Source organism: Pararge aegeria, chromosome 21 (assembly GCF_905163445.1).
Source record: "Pararge aegeria chromosome 21, ilParAegt1.1, whole genome shotgun sequence".
NCBI lineage: Eukaryota > Metazoa > Arthropoda > Insecta > Lepidoptera > Nymphalidae > Pararge > Pararge aegeria.
Window position 1 is genome coordinate 2,927,490 of NC_053200.1, and position 21,481 is coordinate 2,948,970.

The 21,481-nt window shown below is 36.6% G+C and overlaps 3 protein-coding genes across 4 annotated transcripts in view; 1 reads left to right on the forward strand and 2 right to left on the reverse strand.

The window, feature by feature from the left end:
• LOC120632994 (oxysterol-binding protein-related protein 9) overlaps positions 1-21,481 on the reverse strand; it is a 91,639-nt gene that overhangs the window by 57,118 nt on the left and 13,040 nt on the right. For both annotated transcript variants that reach the window (XM_039903008.1, XM_039903007.1), the window contains exon 2: positions 1,273-1,401. In XM_039903008.1, the coding sequence (XP_039758942.1) occupies positions 1,273-1,401 (129 nt within the window). The remainder of the gene's footprint in view (positions 1-1,272; positions 1,402-21,481) is intronic.
• On the forward strand, positions 10,753-11,943 carry LOC120632996. The gene is made up of 2 exons (XM_039903011.1): positions 10,753-11,013; positions 11,290-11,943. The coding sequence occupies exons 1-2, from the start codon at positions 11,001-11,003 to the stop codon at positions 11,688-11,690; spliced, it is 414 nt and encodes a 137-aa protein (XP_039758945.1). The 5' UTR covers positions 10,753-11,000; the 3' UTR covers positions 11,691-11,943.
• Positions 12,004-15,600, reverse strand: LOC120632995 (piggyBac transposable element-derived protein 4-like). The gene is made up of 2 exons (XM_039903009.1): positions 14,476-15,600; positions 12,004-13,771 (listed from the first exon to the last, which is right to left on the reverse strand). The coding sequence occupies exon 2, from the start codon at positions 13,757-13,759 to the stop codon at positions 12,023-12,025; it is 1,737 nt and encodes a 578-aa protein (XP_039758943.1). The 5' UTR covers positions 13,760-13,771; positions 14,476-15,600; the 3' UTR covers positions 12,004-12,022.

The following is a 21,481-nucleotide window of genomic DNA, read 5'->3' on the forward strand; positions in this document are numbered from 1 at the left end:
CTTACTTTGGGACCAGGAGGCGATGTGTGTATTGTCGTAGTATATTTATTAATTTATTTTTCTATATGATATTCCGATGAACGAAGTAAATTGGTCGTGACTCGGTCCACGAAGAAACCTTTCCCAAATCCCTTCGAGTATTAAATTGTAAGGGTTTACAATGACGCACGGCATGTAGCGGCTTATTTGAATGCAACTGTATTAGCTTAAGAATATGAGGTTAGAGTTATTCATTTTCTAATAACAAAATATATATATTTAAAAAAAAATTAAAAACCCGACTGCGTCAATTTATGTTATCTTTATTAAATACATTAAATAAATAAATAAATATACTACGACAATAGACACATCGCCATCTAGCCCCAAAGTAAGCGCAGCATGTGTTATGGGTACTGTGATAGCTGATGAATATTTTTTTATGAATATAATTCATAAATACTTATAATATACAGATAAACACCCAGACACTGAAAAACATTCATGTTCATCACACAAGCATTTTCCAGTTGTGGGAATCGAACTCACGACCTTAGACTCAGATAGCAGGGTCGCTGCCCACTGCGCCCCTTGGCCGTCAAAACACGACATTGAAGAACTGCTAGATGCTAGAGAAGCTGAAGAAGGCTTTGGCCTTACCTCGCTTCGCTAAGAAACCGATTAGGTTCTATGGGTTTCAAATACCTGCCATACCTATTGGATATAACCGTTACTTAGGCGTTACTTTGCCGAAATCCATAATATATTATGAAAATTAAGCTTAATTTGCAATACTCCGCGAAAAGCATGAGAATCTGTATGGTGTAATTTATACTTTCTTCAATCTTTATACTCCACAGCAAATCAATATAATTAACGTGTCCACCTGCTTAAGCACGGGAACATGGAATAGGAGAAGTTTACCCCCGTTTATTATTACACATATATTATTTGAATATTATTTCCACTTGTGCGCCAATGCTCTGAGAGTTGATAAAGCTGTGGGAGGAGATACATTTGTAACCTTTCCTTTGATTGTCACCTGCCCATGCTAGCCGTGCCCTGGCCGGTATTCATAGTGCATAGAGGGTATGGACAGGGTATTCAGATGATAATATGAAGAAAATCTTCAGTACGAGTTTTAAATACTTACGGGTGGGCTTTCAATAACACTTACAAAGCCTATCCTTAAGTTTTTTTGCGATTTTCTTCATTTTATATCATCTACATACCCTCTATGCACGCCACTGATGGTGATCCCTAGAATTCTTGTCACGGATATGTATATCTCACCTGAAAGTGGAAAGTCTTGTGGTCGACGGTGATGGTGAACGTGGAATCGTCCTCATCGTCGATGCCGATCACTGCAGCTCGAAGACGGACGCAGCCCCTTCTCACGCCACGCGTCATTTTCTCTTTGGACTGGAAGGAAAACATGAAACATTTTAACTCGCTTTTTCATTGAATTGCATATTAGCGTTACAAAATGTCATTCTATCACGCCGAAACTACTGAATGAATTCAAATGAAACACTACGTAATCTGAGCTTATACTACGGTGTAGGACGTAGGATACTTTTTATCCTGGAATTCGGGAGATCCTTCCAGCAGGGCTAGAACGGGTGGGAGATAAACATGATGTACCCAAATTATATCCCCTGACAGGAATATAATAAACGTGGCCACCTGCTAAATCACTGGTACCTACAATAGGAGAAGTTTACCCCCGTTTATTTTATTAGCTAGCGTTTATTAGCTTAATTTGCAATACTCCGCGAAAAGCATGAGAATCTGTATGGTGTAATTTATACTTTCTTCAATCTTTATACTCCACAGCAAATCAATATAATTAACGTGTCCACCTGCTTAAGCACGGGAACATGGAATAGGAGAAGTTTACCCCCGTTTATTATTACGCATATATTATTCGGATATTATTTCCACTTATGCTCCAGTGCTCTGAGAGTTGATAAAGCTGTGGGAGAAGATAAATTTATATCCTTTCCCCGGGGATATAATTGTCTCCCGCCCATGTCTAGCCGTGCTGGGGGTGAAAGTGTTTAACGATTTTACACCACCACTCCGTCAAATGTAAACCGATTCAAATAATTATTGCACTGGATTGGGTTGTATTATCAGTTCCATCATCATCATCATTTACCCAATTACGGCCCACTACAGGGCATGTGTCTCCTCCCACAATGAGAAGGGTTTAGGTCGTGTCTACCACGCTGGTCCGTTGCGTATTCTTGGACACTCTTAGTTTACTATAGCCTAATTTTTGAGTAAATGTTTCTTAGTGTCTTATTTTTTAACTTGGGTTCGGCAGTGAGATTTTTTTGACAAGAAATCCTATACATCATCTCACTACCGTGTAATTCTTATGTACGCATCAAAAGTGCCACCTATGGGCCTACTTGAATAAAGATATTTTTGACTTTGACTTTGACTTATACCGACACTGTTGTTACGACTAGGTATCGTGGTCAAACAAAAACAAACTTTTCATTCTTACCTTTTCTCACGTCATGTGGGGTCGGCATAACATTTCATCTGTTGAATAACGGGCACCATAATGATTTGAGCATGGAATGTTATTGCTTAAAACCTAAAGCTATTTTCCGATTAAGAAAGATTATAAAAGAGAGAGAGAGTAATAGCAGTTACCTACTTAATTTTTGCAGACGTCATACAGACACGTGTTCCTATGGACACAAACGCACAGGTACGCGAGATAAGAATTTCCATCGTCAGTCTAAACAAGCATCCCACTTCTGATCACAAACCTCCGGACCGACGTGAAGATGCTGTTGATAAATTATCATGTCAGCGGAGTTTATTTAAAGACTAAAAGGTAAAGAGACCTTAGTGCAATTTTACACTGAATGATATAGGAGGGCACGACGATCGGGCGGCTATCGACCTTTAGGTAATAGTATTCAGTTTTATTATAATTACAAATGAAATGTCGCGCATGAACAGCGGCTGTTTCAATAAAGTGTACTTAAGAATAATGTTTGGCTTGGCACCTTTTTGATATATAAAAAGATACTATACTACTATAAATTAGTGACATCTGCATATCGTCTGCGAAAGGTGCAGAAGTCATTTGTGGGGACTTTTATAATATGATTCCTAAGGTAATTTTGGACCTACCAATGCATAAGTTTAAAGAATGTGTTAAAACACATTTATTACAGTGAGGTTATTATACAATTGATGAATTTCATAATGACAAGGTTGCTTGGAAGCATCCGGCTCCGCTTTCATCTCTCACAAGATAGAAAAATGAATTTTGAAATGTAAAATGTAAATTGTTAATGTTGGAAAAGAGCAACTGCTGAGTTTCTTGCCGGCTTCTTCTCGGTAGAATCTGCCTTCCGAACCGGTGGTAGAGTCACTACACACAGACAGACTTGACGTTTCAAAAGTGCTTATTTTAGGCCTACTTAAAATAAATAAATTTAGAATTTTTTTGAATTTTATAACTGACGACTCGTAGAATCACCAGGGAGTTCAGAGTTTGAGTCTTGGTACAGCGGTTTAGAAAGGTTTTAGTTAAAATCAGCTGACATGACAAATTATCAGGCTTGTGACCTGAAGTTTGTTTTTATTCCACTACAAGTTAGCCCTTAAGTGCAATCTCACCTGGTGGTAAGTGATGATGCAGTCTAAGATGTTAGCGGGCTAACCTGTTACGGAGTATGGTAGTCATACCCCTAATCGGTATCTACGCGACATCGCAGCGGAACACTAAATCGTTAAGCGGCACGCCTTTGTCGGGAGGGTGATAACTAGCGTCGGCCAAAGCTTCCCACCAGGCCAGACCAGAGAAAATTCAGGGAGAGAAATGGGATGCTTCTAGAGTCCGACGATGGAAATAATTGTTATCTTGCGCAACTGTGCGTTTGTGTCCATAGAAACACGTGTCTGTATAACGTCTGCAAAAATTTAGTAGGTACCTGCTATTCCTCTGTCTCTCTCTCTTTTATAATCTTTCTCAATCGGACAATAGCTTTAGGTTAAGCAAAAACTATTCCATGCTCAATTAATTATGGTGCCGTGATTTAGAATACAACAGATGAAATGTTATACCGATCCCACATGACGTGAGATAAGGGCAATAATGGCATAATATACAATTAATTTTGGCATCGATGGTATGAGAACCGTTGGTAAGTTGGTTAAGCACCTAGGATGCGATTGCCGGAGTGATGCAGGTTGCAATCCTGCCGGTACCGAAATTTTTAAATGCATATTAAATAACTAAATATAATTTTTCCTTCAAGTGTACGTAAAAGCACCTTCAAAACTAAACAAAAATCAACCCGTATCTATATGCTATTCAAATCAACTATCAAGCATTATAGAGAAGCGTATTGTATAGTAATAGGCATACATTTCCATTTGCAAAGTTGTCGTTGCTGATGTTACATTGTTTCGCGGAACAAAAACGAGCTGGCTCGTTAAAGTGCAATGGAGACCGTCACAGGAGCGTATAACACTGTCTTCTACGAAAGAGCAGGTATGTGATCTTTTATTTATATCTAACCTCTTTTTTATTCCAGTACAGGTAAACACTTATCCGAAACCCGTACACTAAAGTAGAGAAAATTTATTTAGATGTGTGGCATTCAATTTAGGTGTCCTTAAATTTATTAAACTCGCGCTAACTTCTAAATTAAATGTCCAATTGGAATGATTTAAAAGGTATTTTACTGCTATATAAATATCCTTGATGATAAAACTATTTATTTAAATAACAATAAATACTGCGATACTAATGTAAACCACTTTTCTTTACACCGGCGATTTAATAAAATTTTAGAACACATAAGCTGTTATAGAGCACGGGTCTCCTTCCACAATGAGAAGGGGTTCAGGCCGTAGTCCATTACGCTGGCCCAGTGCGGATTGGTGGACTCCACACGCCTTTGAGAACATTATGTAGACCTCTCAGGCATGCAGGTTTACTCACGACGTTTTCTTTCACCATTGAAACAAGTAATATTTTCATTACTAAAAATGAAAAGTAGAAAAGTTAAAGGTGCGTGCTGGGATTCGAACTCGGCCCCCGAAAGTGAAGTCGAGCTCCTATCCAATGCGCTATCACCACATCCTAACTATGATAGTAAGATATATTTCTTAGCTATTAAATTTGTAGTATATACCTACCTCTTAATTGCCATCTATATTATAGTTTTTCAGCGCACGAGCAATGAATATTATAGGCAAATTTTGCTACTTTGGGTTACATTATTGTAATTATCTTAAGGATGTCCAATTTTTTTTAAATATAAACGAAACTTAGGTACTTTGTGATAGTTTAGCTTTCTTTTTGCGAAGAAATGGTTTAAATCGGTCCAATACTTTCCGAGCCTATTAGGTATAAACAAAAAAAAACTTTGGTTTTTATAATATTAGTATAGATACAGATTATTCAGTTTCCATGGCAACTGGCATAGGAAAAAAAAGGTGTAATGCATTCTATCTCATTCGCCCCAATTCATTTATGTGTTTCTTTGTCTATTGTGACGCATTTTCGTTTCATCGAGTTACAAATCACAACGATACTAAAAAAGATTCACTACAGTAAACACAGTTGTCTATCGCATCGAACGTGGCACAGAGTGCGGGTAACCTTTCAGGCATATTGTGACATAACGCGATGTGCAAGTGCATCGTTGCTTGCGACATTGCACGCTAGCGAGTGAGCGGGTAATTACATTATCGTGCGCTATTAGCACTTTATTGTTAGTCGTTTACGTCATTTTATTATGATTGATTTCTACCACCTTTTCCTTCGTCTATTTATTTATTTGAAGTTATACTTCGTTTGGCGCGATGGAGAAAAATGATGAGAGTGAATTTTTGCGATGCGCTCGCAAACCGACACCTGAATTCTACATCGTAAAGTTGGTTCGAGGTGGCATGAACATCGAAAACTATGTTCAAGTTGTATATTCTGGTATTTTTATATTTAGAACACGTGTTTCGTAACACACACTGTTTCGTCACACTGTTTGTACTAACAGTGTGAATAAATAAATATTATTACGTTAATATAACCTTTTTTATTTAAATAATATCTTTTTGATAAATTTTAATATTTATCGTTAATCACTACTACATTTTAGTTATTTTTTTTTCCATACGCCAAAGAAGTATAACTTCTAATGCGTGTACATAAGTACACACACTCTTTTTTATTTTTTGTTCGAATACCAGTTAGCCAAGGAACTATAGTGCGCTATCGGCACTTTGTTGTTAGTCGTTTACGTCATTTTATTATGATTGATTTCTACCAACTTTTTCTACTGCTATTTTTTTATTCTTTATTCGAATACAAGTTAGCAAAGGAACTATGGTGCGCCATTCGCACTTATATTTTATTTATTTTATACGACTATCAGTTGACAAACATACGCGGTAACATAAGCGGTGATGACCTGGGGGGGGGGGGGGGGGGGATCCCAGCACGCATCTCTAGCTCTCATCATTCTAGTTATTAAAAATATCACTTGCTTCGACGGTGACGGAAAACATCGTGAGGAAACCTACATGATTGAGACTTCTACATATTGTTCTCAAAAGGAAAAAGTGAAAATTTCACTTCCTGCTGGTAAATGACGATGTAGTTTAAGATGGTAACCTGTTAGGGGTAGGGCAGTGATATTAACAACATACCCCTAAGCGGTTTCTACGCAAGATCGTACCTGAACGCTTGGCGGAACGTCTTTGTCGGTAGAGTTATAATAACTAGGACAGTCAGAACCTCCAGAATAGATTCGATACAATTCAGGTATTATAAATTTCCAGTGTGAGTGCTTTTTGTGACGGCTAGTCTGTAAACCTACCGTTCTTATATCTGCCACCGATGTCAACAACCAGTGATAGTCATATAACTACCATACCCTCAACATGACAGCCAGCTACCATCTTAGATTGCATCACCACTGTCTACTAGGTAAGATAGCAGTCAGGGGCTTACTTTGCACCGTTTGTACGCAAATCGTGCGTGCGTAAAAAGCGCCTATTTCGTTTGTCAAATCACAATCGCATCGGAATCGTGAGTTGATTTGTCACGATAGCCGACGATAAGCATCGCAACGGCCCGAGTCATTGCGATCAAGTAATATGGTACATGAGCAATCGTTTCTAGTTGATCAACTTTCAATGATTCACACTCGATACCGTTTACGTCTAGTGTTTATTACATGCTTTAATTTGAATGGGAACGATCATTCTTAATACTAACTGGTTAATATTTTTTTCGAAATAGTTTCTAGTGGATCAACTCATAATGATTCACACTTGACCGTTTATACGAGCGTTGATTTAAAATGAAACGATTATTATTTTCTTAATATTTTTGATATAAGCGTTTTAGTTGATCTCATATAATTTATAGGTAAATGATTCATTCGCCAACATTTATTATTAGTCAACTAATCATCACAAAAGCTTGATATCGTCTTTGAGTGTTTCTTATAAGCTTCAGTTTTCTTATAGGCTTTAATTTTAATACGAAAGTTTTTAATGTAATACAGTTATTAATATATAAGCAATAATAAATTGTTTTACACGTTATATAGAGGTTGTCTTGAAGTGTTTTTAAAAGCTTTTGTTTGGCTTGTTATGATCGTTTTTAATGATATCCGGTTGTCTGTTCGTCTGTTAGAGCCCTTTAAGTCAAATACAAATATAGTCTAAATCCGTGGCCTTAATTAAAAAAAAATTAAGTTATTATAAAAAAAAACTAATTTAACAATTCCCCAAAGGTAAAAAAATAATACATATTCAAAGCTTTCAATGGCGAAAAACGTGCACAAACGATAACGTCGTAAAGATCTATACTGGGTAGGTACTCTATTCACATTTACTCTAGAGCACTACGCTTCAATTAAGTTAAAAGCACATTTACCGCAACTGTAAAAAATAAAAATAATAAAGAGAAGCGCATAATACAAAAGGCTACTAACGCCGCGGCGCGGCGTGTGCTTAAACAAATGAGAACTTTTGAAAGACGAGAAATGTCTTTTTCGAGCTACTAAGCTAGTTTCTACAGGAGATAACGGATAAAAACTATGTACTTTAATAACTCTCACACTTCATTTGATTTGTGAGAGTTCAACAAACAATATGAACATGGCTGTAAAATTTGAGGATTTACCTATCTCATCATATACTGACTCGGTGGCAAGAAAACTACCCTACAATCCATCGAAGGATTTCAAAATCCTCAACTTTTTGAGAAATCAGTGAAAACACTTGGAAAAAGTACGTACAGAGGAATATATAGAACCTTCGCCTTTTTAAAGAAACGAGTACAAATGAGTAAAAATATTTATACAGGTGGTTTTATGACCTCAATCGGAATACAAACATAGCCTTCCTATAGCCTACATGTAGGACTGTTCTGTCCTACAATAACTTTGCCAACATATAAAAATTTGCTGTCACACACGCACACCTATATACACAGACGCGTCAAACTTAAAGCAACCCGTCGTTTTCGCGTCGGGGATAACAAAAATCTATAGTCATAGAATAGCATAGTGTGAGTTGTAACATCTACGAAGGCGTTCTAGGCCGCAATTTATTCTCAATGTGGTCAACTTTTAGTTGTAACAAATTAATCTGATAACCAATAATGACATTTTGCGGTTAAGCTGATGTCGAAAATTCTCAAAATTATATGTTACAGACTAAAATGTAATCTAACTAGCTAATGGTTTAAGTTCTTTATTTCTCAAAAGAATTACAACAATTAGCTCATCACGGCTAGCATGGGTAGGAGGCAATATCCCTTGTCAGGAGATATAATCGGTGGATATAATTTTTATCTCCCGCCCGTGCTAGCCCTGCTGTAGAGAAAACATTAAACTTAAAACTATAACATGTTGTGAGCTTACACTATATAATCACAAGACAAGGTATATTAATCTATAAACTATATTATCTATTAGCATAATTAAATGCAGCTAAAAAGAAAATGTTTGTATAAGCGGGTAGTTAAATAAATATTACCTAGCTAAACGAAAAGTACCAATCTCTAAAGAATGAGAAGTTAGAAATATTTAATCAGTAACGAGTAATTATAATGAAGTGTTGATACCCTTGTGGTTAGGACTTCCACTTCACATTCGGGGGCCGAGTTCGAACCCCGATCTTTCTAAGTTATGTGCGTTTTAAGCAATTCAAATATCACTTGCTTCAATGGTGATGGAAAACATCGTGAGGAAACCTGAATGCCTCAAGAGTTCTCCACAGTGTTCTCAAAGGCGTGTGAATTCCACCAATCCGTACTGGGCCAGCTGGGAGGACTAGTTCTAAAACAATGATATGATGATGAATAAGCAATAATGTAACAACATTTGTTTTATTTATTTGAATTAATTAATGAATGAAATACAAGCATTAAAATATATATATATATACAATTAAAATAAAGTAGAAAAAGTATAATGGCGGCCTTATCGCTTAAAAGCGATCTCTACCAGGCAACATACCAAATCAAATTGAGTACATGAAGTTAAAAAGAAGGGTTAGGGTGTACAAAAAGTAATACTTAAATAATAAACATAAATTACAAAAATAAATAAATAATAATAATAAATTATATAAAACATACTTGCTTTAAATACGTACACATATAATTTAAAAAAATATAATAGTATTTAGATTTGCTTACAATACAGTTAGATATACTTTTTCAACGCATGTAGATCCAGGCGAATACTGATCCTAAAAATGTGGTCTATATTTAGATATTAGACAGCATAGCGACTTTTTTTAAATAGCCCGTTGGCTATGTTTACTAGTCAATTTAGTAAATAAAAAACAAATCTAAAAAAAAAAAATCTTTTCATATAGGTTTACTCCCTAAGAACTTGGAAGGTAAAGTCTGTCTATATTTATTGACTCAACTACCAGTTCGGAAGCTACTCGTATATTCCACCGAAAAGAAGCCGGAAACTTAGCAGTTGCTATTTTCTAACATCATCTATCATAAGTTATCTATTTTAAAATCTATTATAATATATGACCTCTCGCATTTCGAAGCTAGCAACTCTTTTATTTGAGAGTTCTGTCAGCTATGGAAATATTATGGGATATATTTATTTATTTATTTTCATTTCTATCATTTATTATTTTTCTTTTTCTTTTAAATTATTAACAATGCTTAAGAATAAATTAAAAAACACTATTAAAAATTTATAAAAAAAAAAACTTCCACCCTCCGCTTGCGGGGCTTTTGAATGCCCAAGCAACCGGTGGTCAGGGCTCCAGAGTGAGAAACCTCCTCACAATACGCGCCGTTTCAAGGACTACTGCCTTCTGTATCCGACCCTTGATCCAACAACCAAGCGAAAGCTTCTTGAGATGTTGGTCGAAGCTTTTCGCGAGAAGACCATTGACTGAAACGACTATCGTAACAACAGCGGTCGACTCAACATTCCACATGGCGGTAATTTCGTGAGCAAGGTCCAAGTATTTAGATACTTTTTCCTTTTCAGCTTTCACCAGATTATCGTCATGTGGAATAGTTATGTCAACAATTATTGCACGGCGCACTGATCGATCGACTAGCACTATATCAGGTCTATATATATTTATTTTTATTATTAAGAAGCTGTTGCCCGCGACTTCGTCTGCGTTAGTTTTTGTTTTAAAGCATAAGTTGTATATTTTTGTAAAAAAAATCGGGTGTAGTTTTTAAATAGATCTTATCAAATTAAGTTTTGTTTAGGTGTCCTTAATTTTCTTAACCGATTCAATGCGGTGGACTATTTGACAAACTTTCATGCCTGGCTACGAACAAATGTTTCGTGGCTCCTCTGGGGCGCCCAACGCCAGGCACTTTGATGGCTCCCCTAAGGCGCCTTCCGCCATGTATTGTAATGTATCGCTTTTTTTGTTGTTTCCACTTGCTGTAAGTTTAGTCGCCAACCAAAATCGAACGTAAGCGGTTTTATTGTTCGTTTAGTGTATAAAAAAGTGATTATCTACGTGTATTAATGGAAATGGAAGGTAAGTGACTCATTTATGTAAGGTGTTGTAAACCTTTTTGTAGTTTTCATTGAATTTATAAAACTATACTTATTTCTTTTCTAGTCTGTCGACAAAATTTAAATTCATGATAGATTTTTTATTTAATTACATTTATTTACATAAATTTAAAAGATTTACAATTCAGTTTACGCACTTTTTATTTTAAACAAAAAGTAGTTACAGAAAAATTCGTCGTAATGCTCACAGCAAGTTTTTTTTTTGCTTGATATAAACATATATTCTTTTTTGTTCTAGAATTACCAAAAAAAAGAAAATATATCCCAGAATCACAACTGGAAACGCAATGTGACACTGACTACGAGTTTGTCGAACAGGCTTATTTAGAACAAAATTCCCAGACTTATGATGACTGGGAACCTGGTCAAGAAAATGAAGATGAAATAAATTCTGCGGCGGAAGGTACAAAAAAACCTACGAAAGATTGTGCAACGTACACAGAAATATCCACCAAAGATATTTCAACGTTTACTGAAAATATAATGGTAGAAGATAAAGAACAATTTACGAGTACAACCGTCGTGGATATTCACGCCTGTAAATATTTTGGGAAATTCGTATCTAACGAGTTACTACGTTTTAGTATTAATGAGAGATATATTATAATGCAAAAAATTATAGAAACGCTAAAAAAATAATTTTATTAATAAACCATAAGTTTTAAATGAAAAGAGTTTTAGATGAAGAGAGAGAGGCGAGTTAAATGAAAAGCATCGGTTTTACATAATATTAAGGTTTATTTATTAACATTGTGCAATAATATTACATAATTGTACTTATTTATAAGGTAGATTTTTACTATAATCATTAAAAAGACTGATTTAGTAATTACTAATGAGAATTGTTTGTTATAAGTATTTAAAAATCTTCAATTAAACAAATTATAACATATAGTGTGTGTATTAATTGAAATCATGAAATACCTGCAAGCTAAAAATATCATAAATATTAAAAATTTCTAATACATTTGTTAATATTTATGATATTCTCGGAAGCATGGGGTGAGACATAACCCTGGGAATTCTGGGCAATCAGAACAACCATACATAACCAAGTTTCTTTTTTTAGTTTTGCTATAGCATACTCTGCATCGCTTTCTCATTGTCCTTCCACCACTCTTAGTAAAAGTACTAGGTAAATGTATTTTTCTTTCAACAAGGGATCGTTGTGGCACGGTTGGTGGCTTTAATAAATTTTCTAATACACTTTTTCTAAAATCATATAATTCTATATTCGATTTGCTTATTTCTCGATATAAAAGAAAGCTATTCACCAAACATATTTGGATTAAATGGATTATAACTTTTTTATACCAACGTAAGGTTTTGTGTTTGCAGGAATAATAACTTAAAAGCTGGTCGTGCCTATCAATTGCTCTCATGTATTTATTGTACTGAATTAGTACATCAGGCTTATACTTTATAGTGCGTATTCGGCGACTATTAGTCCCTTTGTAAATGCTTTTATGCTGCGAGCTCAAAAGCAGCACTTCGCGTTTATCCTGCCATTTGGTAACAACAATTTTTTTGGAATTGTGAACAATACAAGATTCACCGGTGTTTAATTTTATATTAATTAAAGTGGGATTACCAGCGCGCTTTGCTCGTAGTGTACCTGTTACGTACGTGTTTTTATCTAAAAGCTCCTCTGCTAAACCAACGCTGCTATAATAATTATCAATATAAAGTGAATGGCCTTTATTTAAATATTTTTCTATTAACAACATTACTACTTTTTTTACATGATTTTTTCCACCTACCAATTGATCCCCAGAACCAGCATATAAATGAATTTTTATTACTAGGCCATTCATGTCAGCTAACATATATAATTTAATTCCATAACGATGGACTTTCCCTTTTAAATACTGGCGGAAAGAAAGACGTCCTTTCCACAAAATCAAGGATTCATCTATTGCAACATTATTGGATGGGTAATAAGTTGTGGACATTGTTTCGTTGAACATATCTATTAACGACTTTACTTTAAAAATACTTTCCGGCCTCATTTCATCTTGGACATTTAATGCTCTTAATATTAAATAAAACCTGTCCCTAGCCATAAATGAATGTGGGCTTAGGCGCATTAAATAATGTCGAGACCAATATTCGGCCATTCTATTAACTTTCACGGTACCCATAAATAAAATTATGCCAATAAATACCGTGAACTCCTCAAGACTTATCTCCTTCCATTTTGTAAAACGAGCTTGTGCGGTGCGTGCTGCAATCTTCAATTCATTGCCGCACTTGTTTGTACAGTTTAAAATTAAATCAATGATACGACTATTGAAAAATAAAAAGAAAAAATCTATCGGTGTTTTTCCACTCATGTTATGAGGCGGTAATAAACCAGGTGTGCCCGTAAAAGGAATCTCGGCCATATTCGAGGGGTTTCCATTGAACCAATCGGTAGTAGGGGCTCTAGGGGCTCTAGGGGGACAATCAGTTGTATTTTCAACGTCCTGTTCTAACTGATCTTCAGCACAAACGGCTTCTTCATCTTCTGTGTTTTCATTTACCAAATCTTCCAGAAAGTTATCCACATCCTGTGCCAAAATCCCATACAATTCTGCATCACTTATAATAGCATCAATGCATGGCATGTCTGATAAGTTTATATGGCTGGGAGACATCATTCCGGATAACTCCATAGATATGAGATCCCAATTTGACGGGCCAGGTTCAGGGGATGGAGGAGTAGCCATTTTGGTTAGCAACTGAAAAAAATAGTAGAATAAGTTATCTAGCAGTCAACACACTTTATTTTATACGTTATAAAGGTGTTGTAACACAGACGAACACACACACAAACACACACACACTCTCTCACACAGATATACATTCTCACATTCACTGTCATACACAAGCACACACACATACACACTCACACAGTGTTTGTACATGTGAGTGTGTATGAGTGTAAGTGTTTATCTGTTTCGTCGAATGTTATGTATTTAAGCGCTTATGTGTGTGTATGTGGTGTTTGTGTGTCTATGTATGAGTCTGGGGGTGTTTGTCTGTTCATTTGTTTCAAGAGAACACCTTACATAGGGTACCTATCTTTCCGCTTAACGTAGAATTTTAAGTGTTTTACCTCTTACTTAACATTGTGTAGTTAAAGACAGAATAATAAACGAACAATTTAGAAAATTTTGTATTTTTTTTAGTTCTGAACACTGGTCACGAAATGGGATTTTTTCCAAAAACCATAAAATGTTCAATAACTCAAGACTGATTTATTTTGGCATATGAGTGTTCCTACAAAAGTTGTAGCACGAGACCTGTGCTACATGCCCTATCTAGGTTTTCCTCTAACATGGAATCACTCTGTCCCTCATGTTAAATTTCAAAAAGCTCATGTTAAATTTCAATGATTGAAAAGACTAGAAAAGAAAAAAAGAACATTGTTAAAAAAACTCACCTTGTAAAGTCAAGAATCAAAACAGAGTCCAAATTACTAGCCGGGGTAGTCACTGAAGCAAAATCTCGAAGTCCAGATACACAGTCCACAGTTGTTAAAAGGCAAACTAAGAGACTTCAGAAGCGAGCATTAAACGGTCACAACGTGCTTACGTCTGATCACCATAAATAGCAAAACAGAAGTAAACGAAAAAACATCATCGATAGTTAAGTAATTTGCGCGTGAGAAACCTTGTTAAGTGATTTATGGCACCGACTTCTTTTGTTTTTAGTTAAATAACATCTTTCCCTAGCCCATCAATAAAAAGGGTCGGTCGGCACGGCATATTAACAATAAGCAGTAGGGCAATAAAAAGCTTAAAAATCTTTAAAACATCTTTGATATGACTGCATAGCATAACAACAAAAGATAGTGCTTTTCTGAGAATCGTTTTTGTTGTTGTTTCTCACCAAAAATAAACTAAGTACATTGTCTTGATACCTAAGGAATGCAATTACTAGTCCGGTTAAATTTGGACATACTTCGAGAAACTACCTAGTTATTACCATAAACTTGCAAAAGAGCATATCCACAAAGCAAAAAAAGTGAAAACAGATATTTTTTAAATATTTAACTGTCATGATTAGTGCTATTCGTTTGTAACCCTTAATATTAAATAACATTTAAATAACGCTTAAAATGGTTTACCATCCCCGAAGAGTGTGAAATCACGCTACACCTTAAAGCGATTTCTCTGGAAAGGATCTACGTGATAAATAAAGACACTAATATTTTTAGAACACTGAAATATGTACTATTGATAAATTTAAATTAGTCAGTTTTTTGGTTTCAAATATTGGCTCCTCTGGGGTGCCACCCGCCATGCACAAAAGTTACCTTTCATAATTATTGTTTCTATTGAAAAGGTTTACAACATCTGAAATGTCTTTTTTCACGCTATATCTTGAAACTAATACTAGTATCGTAATCTACGTGACAAATAAGGAAACTTTCATTTAGGGCTAGCCTCTGAATAAAGCTTTTTTAGCGGAGTTTTACAGGAAAACATTTTGGCTCCTCTCGGGCGCCACCCGCCATACACAAAAGATACACATGGCGCCTCTGCGGAGCCATCCGCATTGAATCGGTTAATCTCACGATGATATAAAATATTTTTTCTAACATGAACTTAGCTTAAGTTACTCCTTATTACATCAGCTACCTGCCTATAAAGTCCCGTCAAAATGGGTCCAGCCATTTCAGAGATTAGCCGGAACAAGCAGGCAGACAGACAAAAATTGTAACAAATGTTATTTTGGTGTATGTACCCTACATATAGTCATATACATGTAGTAAAAACTAAATTGTAATAGTAGTAACTAATACGATTATTCCAATATTACAAATACACACTCCATTTTTATTATATGTATAGATTAGAGCAGCCAAAAGCCAATGCCACTAATAAAAAAAAAGAACACACAACAAAAAGGGGAAAAAACTTAATAAGATATTAATCCATATTAAAATAAAACCAAAAATAAAATTAAAAAAAATTTTTGATCTACATGTACGCCGACTTCTCACAAAACTCCAAACACTTGTATGTACTTCATGCCACAATCAGCAAACACATCGTGCCTTCAAAGCTAATCAACGCTGTCCTATAAGCTAAAAGCCTATAGGACAGCATTGATCGCAGATAATTGCAGACAATTCGTTATAGAGATTATACTAGTAGCGCGTGCTCGCTCGCCAACACCTCGCACACTGTCTGCGAATAATGCTGTCCTATAGGCTAGGCAGTGTGCGAGGTATTGGCGAGCTAGCACGCGCCACTAGTATAATCTCTACCACGAATTGTATACAGAGAATTGCATTTTATTACAGATCATAGAGTTAAAGACTGGCTGCTGATGACGTCACCATGGCCGCTCGTCTCGATCATCGCCAGTTACTTAGCGATCATAAAGCTTCTGCCGCATATCATGCTTGATAGAACCGCCTATGATCTGAGGACAGTCATCAAGTGGTACAATGTGCTGCAAATTGTGTCCAACGCCGTTGTTACTTGGGGGGTGAGTTCTTCTTTTATTTTTGGTACCATCGTGAAATATAATATCAATGGACCAAAGACCTCTTTTTGATTATGAGCCAACGAGAGGGTTGCCTCATAATAATCCCGCAGGGCAGACGGCTTTGTGAACGCAGTACATGGTAGTAGTAGCACAATGGTCGCTGCTGCCCGTTCACCGTTATATTCCTTGGTACAACACCCGCAAGAGTAGGCTGGTGACAACTGTATTCTGATCAGCCGTCACCACGCAGAAAAAAAATTGTATGGACCCCGAAATAATCTTAATTCTAATGCATATAATTATTAGTGTAACAGTATATAGAAATCATAACCACTAGAACACAAGGTATAGCTTGGCTTACTTCCTAAACACATGTTAATTTCGAGTATACTGAATCTTATTAATTCTTACTCTATCTCAGCATTATGTTACATTCAGTTTTAGTAACTTTTGTGAAGATTTGATGAGGATCTTCGGACACAAAAGCTTCGGTGTTGCAGCTTGTACCTACCCTTAATGAGGGTATATCCTTACTCCCACATAGTTTCTTAGTTTATAGAAATTATTATCTCTTGGTCCAGTCATGTTTATGGGTAATATCTTTTGTAATGCAAAGCTTTTATAATCACAGTTACATATTGTATCTATAAGTAGATCAACTGGCCATGCCTTTCAAAGCTAAATGCCAAGTGTCTTGTGCAATTTCCCTTTACTTATCGCTTTGGAATTTACAAAGCAATGTAAATCACAAAGCGTGCACGCGGTCTTCCAATTCTTAATCTGTGAGCTAATCTTGGACGTAGCGGAGGAAGACAAAAGAAGAGATGGATAACCCGTCCAATCCTTGTGAAAGAGAATCATGTTCTAAAAGTAATGGATATAGAGTTGACTACTGATTAAAGGGAAAGGAGAACACATGATACAACAGGGCAACAATTACAATTCAACAGGGCTAGGTTTTAATACAGGTGATAGAAGAACAGATTCGTTTCTCAATCCTATTTCGACGGCTCGAGGTTCAGATTCCACGTCGAGCATATTCATACTATCTGTCAAAATATTAGGAAGATATCAAGACTACTTTTATGAAGATCATGCTCATAATCTACTGTAGGTTTAAAACCAGCTGGGGTTTTAAACCTACAGTAATCATGCTTTTATGCCAGCTTTAATGCAGTACCAAACAAACAGCGCCTATCCACTGCAGTTCAACCGCGAATTCTCAGTTTCTTTGGTCACGTGTTCATTTAGCGTCTTGTTGATCAAGGTAAAGTGGAAGGTGCCAGAGCACGCGATTATTTACTGATAAGATGGACGGACCAAGTAAAGGCCGAATCGACGCTCCTCTACATGTGTGTCCTCTACAAGAGAGGCAACCTATAGGGAAGAGTGGAGACGGATAGTAAAGCGAGCCACAACAGATGACGACCACGACCATGCTTACGAGACTGAAACGACTAAGAAGCATGGGCAGGAGACATTCTCTCCACAGGTGTTAACAATATCCACATAACTTATAATGTTAAAGGGGGGAAATCTTTTGTTTTTCCCTGATGGGAAAGTAAAGTTTATCCCTTGTGAGTGAATATAGCGGATTGAGCGGTGATAGCCCAGATAGGGTAGGGCTTCGACTTTACTTCCAGGGGCGGAGTTCAAATCCCAGCACGCACCTCTAACTTTTCTAAGTTACGGCGTTTTAAGCAATTAAAATATCACTTGCTTCAACGGTGATGGAAAACATCCTGAGGAAACCTGCATTCCTGAGAGTTCTCAAACGTGGAGCACTACGGGCTTAACCCCTTCCCATTGTGGGAGGGAGACCCGTGCCTTGTAGTGGGCCGGTAATTGGTTGATATGATGTTGTGGATATAATCAGGACATAAAATAAATCTCTCCTGCCTATAGCCCTGCTTGGTAGAATCCTTCTCTCTTGTATATCTTGTATTAGAGTGGCTACAGGTGTAACTTATTTTAACATACCGCTCATAGCCCGTTTTCTTATTCTAGCAAAAAAAAAAAGCACAGACGTATAAGTTTAATTGTTAATTGCCAGATAATGACTTCGGGGTGGACTACCACCTATCACTTCGGCTGCATGCTGCCGGACTACTCTAGGAATCCGGAAGCCTTGAGAATGCTTCGGTACCTTTGGTGGACGATTATACTGAAGCTCATGGAGCTCTCCGAGACAGTGTTCTTTTTGCTGAGGAAGAAGCAGAGACAGGCGTCCTTCCTGCACATATACCATCACGTCAGCACGCTGGTCATTATTTGGTCCGGTGTGAAATACGTTGGAGGTAAACGAAACCTACAATTTTATATACATTACTAAAATGGTAATTTTCATAAAGCTTTCTTCAAAAGCAAAGTAAGATGTCAATTTTGTAAGTAGAAACGACGGAATAAGCGTAACACCAAAACATATTTTGAATCAGTTCTTCGAAATTTTCTGAGCTTTTATAATTACTTTGGATTAATTTTGTAACTCGCGGTGTTCGTTGGAGCTTTGGCCTACCTTTTGGGGTGACAGAGTTCGATCCCCGGCTTCTAACTATTCGGAGTAATGTGCGTTTTTAATATAAGAAATTTGAAATATCGCTTGCTTTAACGGTGAAGGAGGACATCGTAAGTATGAACAAATTCTCAACGGTGTGTGAAGTCTACCAATCCGCAATTGGCCAGCGTGGTTGATCCTGTGAACCTACACCCTCGTCATTCTGAGAGAAGAACCCATGCCCTCTACTAGGCCGGCAATGGGTTAATCATGGATGATGATGATGATGATGATGATTGGAACTTGCTACATCACTCGTTTTATTCCCAGTTTATCTACTTGGAATATTTACAACTTGTTCTGATATTCCCTACGCAATAAAAGCCTATCACGCAAATCAATCAATAAACGACGTGGTGGTGTAGCTATGACATGAACTCGTTACCTATATATAGTTTAAATAATCTCATTTAATAAAGAGTATATATATTTATTCTTATATAGAATATATAAGAATAAATATATATACTTATATCTATATATACGTTACCTATATATACGTTAAAAAATCTTATTTAATAAAGAACCTATTAAATGAGATTTTTAAACGTATATATACGATTACCTATATATACCTATATATGCGTTTAAAAATCTCATTTAAAAAATAACCTATTGAATGAGATTTTCAAACGTATATATACGTTTACCTATATACACCTACGTTTAAAAATCTCATTTAATACAGAGCCCTTTAAATGAGATTTTCATATAAGTTAAAAAATCTATAGGTAGAACCAGAAGAAACATTTTTAAAGTAGGTAAAGTTATCGCACATTTTGTAGCTAACAATAGTTTCAAATAAGTTATTACAGCATAAAAGTAGGCCACGTTTATAACAAATAAGGCTTTATGTGGAGGCGTTTTCATATAAAGCGCTTTATGTGAAAATATGCATTTTATAGGAGTGGTTTTGCGCTAGATTCCTATTTTCGGGGTCCAAGCACAGGAAAATCGGTGGCACGCAGTGGATTGCACGTGTATTGTTGGTGTTTATTTAAATGAAAACCGACTTCGGAAATAAAAATGCTATATATTATGGCACCTGTAGTCGTGAGGAAATCGGTATGCCTGAGAGTCCTGCATAATGTCCACAACGGCGGGTGTAACCAATCAATCCGCACTGAGCCAGCTTGGTGGACTATGGCCTACATCCTTCTTAATGTGGCAGGAGACCCGTGTCCTGTAGTGGGCCGGTAATTGGTTGTTAAGAAGAACTAGAATAGCTAAGAACATTCTAGACAAATTCACTTTTCAAACAAAAATAAAAACAAAATCAAACTCAGTTCATCAGTTCGGGATATACGATACCACACACACACACACAAACACACACGCACACACGCACAGCGCAAGCACGCACGATCCACTTACGGGCGTAAATATTAGTTATAGTTGGAAGGTATAGTATTTATGTTACCGAAGGCGGTTTTACGTGCCTGTAATTAAGCAAAACTTTGCAGGATATATCCTTGCATGCCCCGCGAAGTATCGCTCTGTTTTCAGGCGTCATTGATACGGGGCGGCACTTTGTTTGTATATATACTGGTAAACTATGGTCTGTTAACATACCATGGTTTTCCACCTAAATACCAACAGGTGGGCTATCTGCTTTAAAAAAAAAGATGTACTTAGTGCATAAGCTCTGTTATTCGTGACTTGCGTGAGGCGCCATTCGGCATTGTTTATAGGAAAACTTGGAATATTTTCGTCAGCCAATCAACAAGCTTCCACTGCCTTTGCACGCGATTGAAAGCCTCTTTTTATAGTTCTACAAGTTAGTTCCCCTTACAGCAATCCCACCTGCAAATAAGTGATGGTGCAGTCTAAGACGGTAGCTGGCTAACCTGTTAGGGGTATAGCATATTAAAACTAATATCTCTCACCGTTTCTTTTTAACACAATAGGTACCGGATAACCCTTGACTGCAATCTCATCTGGTGGTGGCTAACCTGGAGTATTCCAGTTAAATTTAACCCATACCCCTAATCGCTTTTTAAACGACAACGAAGAACTAAGACCACTGACCAGACCAGAGAAAATTAGGAATTAGTAAATCCCTAACTGCACCTGCCGGGAATCGAACCCGGGAACTCCTACTTAAAACCACAGCGCTCACCGCTGCGCCACGCGCCAGGGAGGTAGTCAAAGGTCGAAAGTTTCTACGTGTTATCGTACCGGAACGCGAAATCGATTGAATTGTCGCAATGCTGTGCTCCGGTCTAAGCGTGGTTGCCGGTGTAGTTACAGGCGCATGAGACTTAACACCTACGCCTCATGTTGATGGCGGCCTTATCGCTACTTAGCGATAAGGCCGCCTTTTGTATCCTGCTTCATTCTTCATGTGTTTGTTCTTTTTTTTGTCTCGTTTTTCTGAGTGGTGTACAAATAAAGA